This window comes from Ranitomeya variabilis, chromosome 4 (genome assembly GCF_051348905.1).
Source record: "Ranitomeya variabilis isolate aRanVar5 chromosome 4, aRanVar5.hap1, whole genome shotgun sequence".
Classification (NCBI taxonomy): Eukaryota; Metazoa; Chordata; class Amphibia; order Anura; family Dendrobatidae; genus Ranitomeya; species Ranitomeya variabilis.
In genome coordinates, this window is record NC_135235.1 from 339,020,577 (window position 1) to 339,030,382 (window position 9,806).

The window sequence follows — 9,806 nt, forward strand, 5'->3', positions numbered from 1 at the left end:
GATAAGTTAAAAGAAACTATGGCAAAATAGTTGTTCCCTAATAAAGAAATTATTAATAAATGATATTCACTATTGAATCTGATCTTTTTTTCTTTTATTGTTGAAGCATTACTAGCTATGATTATGAACCTCATTGTTTTACATTTGATTTACATTTATTTACAAATGTTACATGAAAAAATAAAACATCCTGCAGAAAACAAGGCGTCATTTGTATAGTAAGCTGAAATTATGACTATTTGTACAATTAACTGATATCATAATTAGTAATTATACTAATAACATAAATCTTATATAGTTTGGGCGACGATGTTACCTCTTGTTTCCAGAGGGTTTGGAGCTGCCACTATGACAGTTTCTGTGCACTGCTGGCTTCCAGCAGACATTGTTCTTTTTGCAGAGTTCTCTGGACATCCTGCTCCAATTTTCACATTTAGAGATCCGTGTCCTCCCCTTTGCCTGTTGCGGATATACTCTTTATAATTTTTGGTAAGTAAAGTGTACAAGAAGGGGTTAATGCAGCTATTGCCATAAGTGAGACATGTAACTAGATTGTTCACATAGATTTCTGTCTGAACGGATATTTTCAACCCTCCGTGGCTATAGAGGGGTATTAACTGCCAGATCCAAAATGGGAGAAAGCAGGCCCAAAATGCAAGAACTATGATGAAAATCATGAGTATTACTTTTTGTTTTGGAGATCTTTGAAGTTCTCTATTTAGGAGGCTTTTAGTTTGTGAGATCCAGTAGGCTCTTGCCAGCTTAATATACAAATAGCCAATTATAACCCCAGGAGCAAGAATGCTGGTAGTAAAGAGCGCAGTTAGATAGGCTTTATAATGTTCATCGCTCCATGTGGGGGTGCAAAGTTTTCTGATGCTTCCGTCATCTAAAGTCCGTTCTTCCTGATGTATCATTAACATCATGGGTAAAGTCAGTAGGAAGGACAAAATCCAGATTGCACATGCCAAGGTTTTTCTGTAACTTCTTGACCTGGTCACAGTATCAAACGGCTTAGTGACAGCGATGTACCGCTCTGTGCTCATTACGGTGAGGATGAAAATGCTGGCGTGCATTGTCAGGAGGTCCAAACTCAAAAGGACTCGGCAGCCAACTTCTCCAAAGTACCAGTCCTTTACAAAGCTATTGTGAACAATGAATGGGATAGTGGAAAGATACAATAGATCAGCCAGCGCCAGGTTGACTATGTGGATGTACATAGATGTGGCGGTGGTCATAGAGATGCACATCACCACCAATGTATAAAAGTTTCCGACAACTCCAATAACACACATTAAAGACAGCAGGATTCCAATGACAGATGTTGCAATAAGATCATCAGTGACAGATTCCTGATTTGTCAGATTGCTTGAAATATTTGTGAAATGTTCATTTAATTTATTTTCATCATATAGATCCATGTTTTATATGTGCTTGCAAATATTTTTGGTTGAGGAGTCCAGTCTGTATGGGCACCAATAACCTCAGATGCTCATTTCTGTAACTTCTACTTTGAATGTTTCCTTGAGGATCCCAATGACATTATTGGTCTCGATATTGATCAATTTATGTCTCTTGTTTTCATCACATCAACCTGTAAAGACACAATTTAGTGACTTACAGTATTGAAGAGTGACCGTCGTTTCAATAAGTCAACAATATAAACGAAAATAAGAAAATTAGTAATATTTCTTGTTGGAGAAAAATGTCAATTTCATTACTTGTCAGACTCCTTTGTTCAATTTAGATTTTCAGCACACTGAGGGATCAGATTACAGTTTCTGCCTATAGAAGTCTATTGAGTGAGGAAGGAGAGGAGGAGGACATTAGAGACAGAGAAAACTAATTAAAAAAATGACATTACAATTCATGCAATTGTCAGAAGTGGCGCTTTTTCTCATGCACACACACTCAAATTATCCTAAAAAGCAGGTTACATTTTGTCATAATCATGAAATACAGAGAAAAAAAATGCAAAAATGCCAATCAGTGTTTAATTGACTAAGAAGCTATGTGTATTTAATGAGACTGTTATTTGTAGACTGATAATTATCCCATGTGTAGGGCATCATCATGGTTCTCATTTCTGAGATGAGTTAATTAGCAGGTCTCTCCTGGAAAAGTTTTAGGTTCCCATAAAAAAACTGCAGTTGGAATGCAACAAACTATAATTCTGTAGATTCACAAAAACGTACAGGGTGCATGTAAATCCCCAACAGGAGCTTCTGTAAGATGCAGGTTAGAGCCTAATTCTTAGTATTGTTACAGATCCTTGCTGACAGCACACGGTATATAGCATGTTAAGTTAATTCTACAGTGTTAATTATGGAAATATGGTAATTATATATACACATCTTTAGGCAACTTTCTGTGTATTGCATTAATGCCCGTCACTGTAGTGTAAGAGAGATACATCTGAACCATATGATCAATTTTTGGGAAGCAGACTCTGATGTGATCACTGTATGTGTGTATACATACGGTGCAGAAAAAGGTTTAAAATCAATGACAATAATACATATTTAACACCGAACACACTAGAGGATCTAATAGGAGGAAAAAGCATTAGAGCTGCTTGCGCATAAAGTTTTCAGACTTGTTAAAAAAGCCAGGAATTTTAATCTTTCAACAGTGTTTTTCAGTGGGGAGTTTTTTCGTAACATTTTTAAAATTATTTTTTTCTTGAATTTTTCAAGCCTATAGCAGTATAAATGCCATAAAATGTAGCAAAACACTGTGCTGCATTCTGACATAAGGCAACATTCACAGAAATGTTCTGTTCTGTGCTGTCAGATACAGTGAAAGATCTGCAGTTTTTATGACATCTTTCAGGTGTTTTTGAAGTTACTTTGAGAAATCTACGAAGATAAATGCCTGGAAAAATGTAAATATTTCTGTTATGTTTTTTCTCTCAGTAGGTTCTCCTCCTAATTTTGGCTTACAAATCCTAATGTGAAAATACTGCTCAAATACAGTGAAAACTACCATTAATTTCAAGCAGTTGTATGTTATGGTGGAATTTGTAACCTGTGTTTTTACAGCACTTTCACGTACGATAGAGAAACCAATGGGAAAAAAGTTAGAAAGATATGTGAGCATACTGAATTTAAAAAAAAGCTAGACATCCAAAGAGGCAAATAAAAAGGCGCCAAAATCTCATGGTTTGCAATACATTTCATCATTTCTTTACAGGGGTTGAAGTTCTGCCTGCAGAAAAATAAATGCCTGAAAATAAAATTGGAAATTTTCACAAAAATGCTGTGAATAAATTCACTTTAATACTGAAACTCATGGCAGTTGGAGGCAATAAGAGTTTGGGATGAGCTTCAAATCCAGAAGCAAAAACAGGGACTAGACAAACATACTGCAGTTGTTTTTAATCACATTTTAGATGACGAGGTCACTCCATAAATGCTATATCTTTTAGGACCTGAGACCCCTGTCAGGCCCCCAGATTGTGCTGTCCCCACTATTAAGAAAGGGCAGAAGACCTGCTACGGCATCCACGTTCTGTGCCCAGAGGAAAGACTGTCTCTAATATATTGATATTCAATATTATTATTCATATTGTTTGGTAGCAAAAGAAATGTACAATGCTAGAAGTGGAGAAAGAACTCACCTGCGATGGAAAATGTGCAAAGTAATAACATTTTTCAAGACGTAAGTATATTCTGTTAGCGTCTAGAAGCACTCACAAAATGAGGATTTCCTAAAGATTGCTTCCCGTAGGCTGACAGGGTACTAATCGGTGGAGCTTGGTCATCCTTATTTTTGTGACTTTTTTTGTGGCCAGACAAGTCACTTGCTATTCCTGATTGAACGTCCTTGGACCATATGAAGTACTGTGAATCATTACTGAGATCATCTGTCAGGTTTTCCTCTTTCTTTTTGTGGCTTGTATGTGAATTCTCATATGTTAACATTCCATGCACCCTGCTAATACTGGTATGTCAAACCTCTTCTCCATGTCCTCTATTCTAACACGTTAATAATTTCTCTTGTCCCAGCTGCTTTTTATATTTACATCATGGGCTCGATTCATTTTTGCATTTGCACTTTTTTGCTTAGTTTTTTGGTATTTTTAACCTAATTTTTTTATTTGCCAAAAAATTCATTTTTTAATTTACGACTTTTTTAAAATATTTTTTTTAAATGGGTTTCCTTTTTTTGTTTGCCAGTGTGGGTGTGGTTTTTACTTTTGAGATGTTTGTGACCAATTCATGAATTGTGACTGTTTAAAAAGTTGCAAAATATTTGAGCAAATATACAGCAGTCCCCCTTTTGGGGTGATTTTATATACAACTGGAACTTTTGTAAAAATGTTGCAATGTTTTAGCAGAACATGTGAATTTTTTCTCTATAAAGAAGATTAAAATTACGAAAATATTTTATGCAAAAAATATTTGATGCAAAATTCATATATCAGGTGCACTATGTTTGAAGAATTTACACAAAAATATCAATGAATACCACAAAACAAGAAAAAAGTGACATCTTCATTTAGGTTTTTTGTCTAGTGGTTTTTGTTCATGTTTTTTACCCCAAATTCAAAATGGTGCATTCGGTTCATGAATTTTGTGAAAATTGCCACATTGTTCTGTATTTTAACATGTTTGCACCTTTTAAAAGCAAAAAGTTCCTATAGAATGCTGCAGAATTTGTGCAAAAATTAGAGGCATAGATAAAATAACTCTTGGGGAGACTAGAGTACATTTGCACTTTTTTTTTTTTTTACTTTTTAAGAAATGCAATCAATGAATCATTTGTAAAGATCCATAAAGCAAAAACCAAGCCCACATTGCCGAACATCAAGAAACAAGTGAACACATATAAACAAAGACTTTAAAAAATTAGGGTTTGCTCACATCTGCATGTAAAAAATGTCTCAGATTTTCAGCCAGATAAGTTGTCGAGTGTCAGGCGAGTGTGTGATTTTTTTTCTCGTCTATAATCCATATGGAATGTGTTTTTACATGATCTTTTACATACTATAATGCTCTATGTAAAATAAATCTAGTTGTCATACTTAAAAAAGCAATCTTATATAAACATATAGATAGATGATAGAAAGATGTTATAGATGTATAATAAATAAATATTACACAGATAGATAGATACAGTATGATCATAATGTGTTACCTTCATCCTGTGTTGTCTAAGTAGTATTCTGCCTACAGGGAAAGAGTACGGGCATTCAGTGGGTTGAGCCCTCATTCATGCCTTCTTTCTAAAGACAGCCAGACCAGCAGACAAAATCACCCACTGACTCTAGTGTTTACTAAATGGCTGCAATGTACCAAAGAGTGAAAAATTTAAATTGATCTGAATACTTTCCATACTCACTGTACATAGATAGATATCCTGCAGACATTTCACAAGCCCCCTACATACAATAAGCTTTCACCCTTTAGTGCCTTTCATTTGGCAGTAAAGGGTGCTTAGCCCAATAAATAAATAATTTTAAAAAATGACGTGGATTCCTCCCTATTTTTGATAAACAGCAAAGGTAAAGCAGACAACCATGAGCTGATACTATCAGGCTGGAAAGGTCCCTGGTTATTGAGCCCTTCCCAGCCTAAAAATTCTAGCCCGTAGCTGCCCCAGAAGTGATACATCACATTAGATGTGCCAATTCTGGCGCTTCACCTTGGCTCTTCGCGATTGCCCTGGTGCTATGGCACTTGGGGTAATGGAGCTTAGGGTTGATGTCAACTGTGAGTTGTCCCAAAACACATCTGGCATCAAGCCATGGTGTAAGTAATGGAGAGGTATCTGTCAAGCACCCCAATCACTAACCCAGTAATAAAAAAAAATACACACACACCAAAAAATACTTTATTGGAATAAACACTCCCCCACACTTTCCCTGATTCACTAATTTAATTAAAAAAAAAAGCATATCCGACATAGTCCAGGGAATCCAATGTAGTCCACAAATGGAAACCTGATAACATAAAAAGAGAGAAATCAAAACAAGACGCAGCCCCATGTCCACAAATTTATTAGAAAATAAGGGTCCCACGCTGGTCCGATGTAGTCCAGTGCTTCCCTCAAGTGCTTAATGATTCCATCTTTAAAAGCCTATAAAACCTAATTCTGAGTCTCCATAGGCTTTTAGTAGCAGGCACTCCTGGCGCACACCACTCACCAAGAGACCAGGTGGCTCTGAACAGCGGTGACATCAGTAACAATAACACTCATCAGTGTTGCTGAGTCTCACAGAAACACAGTTGTTAGAGGCACATTATGGCTGTAGATTGTGAGCCCTCACCGGCAGGGTCCTCTCTCCTACTGTACCAGTCGTGACTTGTATTGATTAAGATTATTGTACTTGTCTTTTATTATGTATACCCCTCCTCACATGTAAAGCGCTATGGAATAAATGGCGCTATAATAATAAATAGACACGACTTATGACTTAAGTTTGTCATACACTGGTGAGCAAAAGGGTAAAAAAGTTTTGAACTTTTGACTTTCAGGCTCCATTTCTCATCATCCACTACCTGAGACTTCCATAATTTTATAGACAATCATCTTGGTTATCTCATATATAAATTTGACTTGCAACTATTTAGCATATTATTAGTTATGCAGATTCTTGTCATGTCACTGCTTTGTTATTGTTTTGCTCCTAAAACTCTAAGTTTTAATCTTTAATATTTTGTAAATTCACCTTTGGCTTTCAACACTGCCTGAATCCTTCTGGGCATGCTCTCAAGCAGATTCAAGCATTTCTTGACCGAAATCTGAGTAAATCTGGTCTTTTCTACATATTCCCAAAGTTGGTGCATAGAGGTCAACTCCTTTGGGTATAGAAACAGCTTTTTCTTCAACTCTACCCACAAGTGTTAGATTGTGTTGAGGTCTGAGGACTGTGGGGACAATTTCAGCACCTTTACTTCATTTTATTGAACCATTTCATTGCCAATCTCGATGTCCTGCTGGAACACTATGCCATCCTTTTCATACCCATAGTACTCGAGTGTATGAAGTAACTCATCTTGTAGGATACACATATATAGCACAGCACTGAGACCACCATCGATCCTGGTCAACTCCATTGGCTATGAAACAACTCTGTAGCATCAGGGTTGTTTGATCGAACTTGTAAGTTTCTTCAGTTTCTCGATCTGTTAGTCCCTTTTTCCCTTGTTTCTTCCAGACCTATTTGCACCTATCAGAGCCTAGTCTATTGACTTTTGTCTCATCACACTTTTCCAATCTTCTTCCATCCACTTTTTGTATTTTTTTGCAAACTCAAAATGACGTTTCTTATGACTATGTAGAAGTCGAGGCTTCTTCACCTATTTTCAGGACACCTTACCAGAATTGTGTAATGTGCGTCACTCAGTGCTTGCATGGACGTCTGTGATATCACTATTACAAAGCGTTTAAGCCACCTTCTCTGCACTGTTTGTTGTGCCAGAATTGATAGATATTGTGATGAGCCGACTTGCTGACTGTGATATTTTGCCTGGAATCAACCTCTTGGCTCTTGAATGGATGAATGAACTTCATTTTGTATTCTTCCCACTGTCATGACACACACATGATGCAGTTTGGCAATTTTCTTTACCGAGAGACCACTATCGATGAGCTGGATGATGCTGTTTCTATTTTCTTGGGACATCGTCTTCATGACTGCTGCTTGATTCGATCCAGTAACCTTTCTCTTGGGAATCAACCTAATAACACACTGAGCTATTAGGGAATGTGAGAACAGGTTGTAATTTGTAGTATATAGGAAGAAAAATATTTTTCCACCACCAGGAGCAAAGCAATGGAGTGACATGACAAGAATATGCATAACTAATAATATGCTAAATAGTTGCAAGTCATATTTATGTATGAGATAGAGAAGATGTTTGTCTATAAAATGATGGCAGTATCCAGTTCAAAGCTGTAGTGGATGGTGAGATAAGGAGCCTGAAAGTGGACAGTTAAAAACATTTTTACTCTTTTGCTCGTCAGTGTATGTTGTGAAGGTATTAAAATGCGACACAGGTGAGGCAGAATTATCTTTCTTGCTAATTTTTGGCACATTTATTAAATCAGAGCGTATTTTTCCATAAAAAATGGACAGTATACAGACTAATGTTATTCAATGGGGCAGTGCAGAAGAAATGTCATTCACAGATCTGCGTGAGAAAAAATCCCAGCATTAGCTTCCTTTGTAAATCAGATGAGACTCACCCAATCAAGTCTATGGGTGCGCACAAAACATTGGCTGCCACATGAAGCCACAGTATAGCATCAATTATTTACCGATACATTGCAATTCTATAACAAAGGAACTGAAAGTGGTCTTGTAAATTATTAGTGATTGTCCACTACTAGGACACTCTGCTGGGATCCAAGCAAAGCCTTGAGCAGCGTGATTAGGTGCATCACCAAGTCTGACCTCGGATACACCACAGCTGACGATATCACAATCCGATGAGAAACGAGTGAGGTGGGACCAGGTGCTACACCAAGAATGACCTAAGGCAGATGCAGCTGACCCCCAAGGGATAGGAGGCAGGAACGGCCAAATATGGTAGACTTGGTAAGCGCTAGCGGACATGGCTGACAGACTGGTAGGTGGACACGGCTGATAGACAGGCTGGCAGGCATGGCTGGTAGACGGGCAGATATGGCTAATAGACAGGCAGACACAGCTGATAGACAGGCTGGCAGGCACGGCTGATATACAGGCAGATATACAGGAATATGAGCACTGGGACTGAGAACTAACAAGAATGTTTTGAACAAACTTACAAAGTTGCGCAGGCACCTCCCACCTGGTGGAAGTGCCTTATATAATAAGTGCTCCCCAGCCATGGGCTGGCGACATGTTAAGACGGCATGCGCTGCACCTCTAAGAAGACGAACAGCACACACGCACGCACGCCCTAAGCACAGTGTTCGGGGATCTGCTAGTCATGCGCAGACCCTGGGCAGCCGCAAGAGGATGAGGACGAGGTGCGGGACATGGTAGTGAGTATGTCGGCCTTTCTGCTGGGGTAGGGAGATAGTGTGCATAGACACCGGCACCCTAGCAGGGACAGTAGGAGAAGGAGGTGCAGGGCCATGGTGGTGAGCTGAAGCGCGTTGCATATCTACATTTTATGTCTTGTTCATATTCTTTGTGGATTACTCAATATTCATTTTCTTATTTGGATCATGGGAGCTGGATATTTCTTCGTTTTCTTCTCATTACACACAGATTGTGTGATCCATGCACCTGGTGATGTATGACCTGAACTTTTCTTTACAATTGCTCTTTATCATAAGGCTGCTGCATTCTGTAGTACATTAGTTTTGTGATCTGGTGTTGGATTTTTTTCTGTTCTTTTTATCTATTTCAGCCGCTCATTTATTTTTCAGCTGAAAGGTAGGAGAAATGTATACAATGTTCTTTCCTAAATGGATAAAACAAACAGTAAAGTATCAATAAACAGACAGAAAATCTGTCTCAGCAAATTTTACATTTTTTAAATGCTGTTCTGTTCAAAACGTCCAATAAAAACTTTATTTTTTAAAGCTAAAGTATCCAAGTAATGATCATCGGCAAAGAACCTCACAGTGAGCAGCTGTTTTCTTTCTCAAAATACATTTGGTTGACAGTGGAGAGAAAGATTGTCAGCTGATGTATTGTAGCTGTAAAACTCATTTGATGACATCACTGTGCCAGGACACAGAGCCTGTTCTCATCTTTCCTTGACCCCACAGCAGGGAGCCTAACAGTAACAGTATGTGCTGTGCCAAAAGGATCAAATACAGACGGCATGATGGATGAATTAGAAGTTTGCATCTTATGTGAAACT

The 9,806-nt window shown here is 37.9% G+C and overlaps 1 protein-coding gene across 1 annotated transcript; it reads right to left on the reverse strand.

The window, feature by feature from the left end:
- Positions 1–209: 209 nt before the first annotated feature.
- On the reverse strand, positions 210–4,294 carry LOC143768911 (urotensin-2 receptor-like). Its single transcript, XM_077257525.1, has 2 exons — positions 3,620–4,294; positions 210–1,594 (listed from the first exon to the last, which is right to left on the reverse strand). The coding sequence occupies exon 2, from the start codon at positions 1,419–1,421 to the stop codon at positions 291–293; it is 1,131 nt and encodes a 376-aa protein (XP_077113640.1). The 5' UTR covers positions 1,422–1,594; positions 3,620–4,294; the 3' UTR covers positions 210–290.
- Positions 4,295–9,806: the final 5,512 nt, after the last annotated feature.

Coding starts and splice junctions, on each gene's coding strand:
- LOC143768911 (XM_077257525.1), bottom strand. CDS start 1,421: ATGGATCTATATGATGAAAATAAATTAAATGAACATTTCACAAATATT.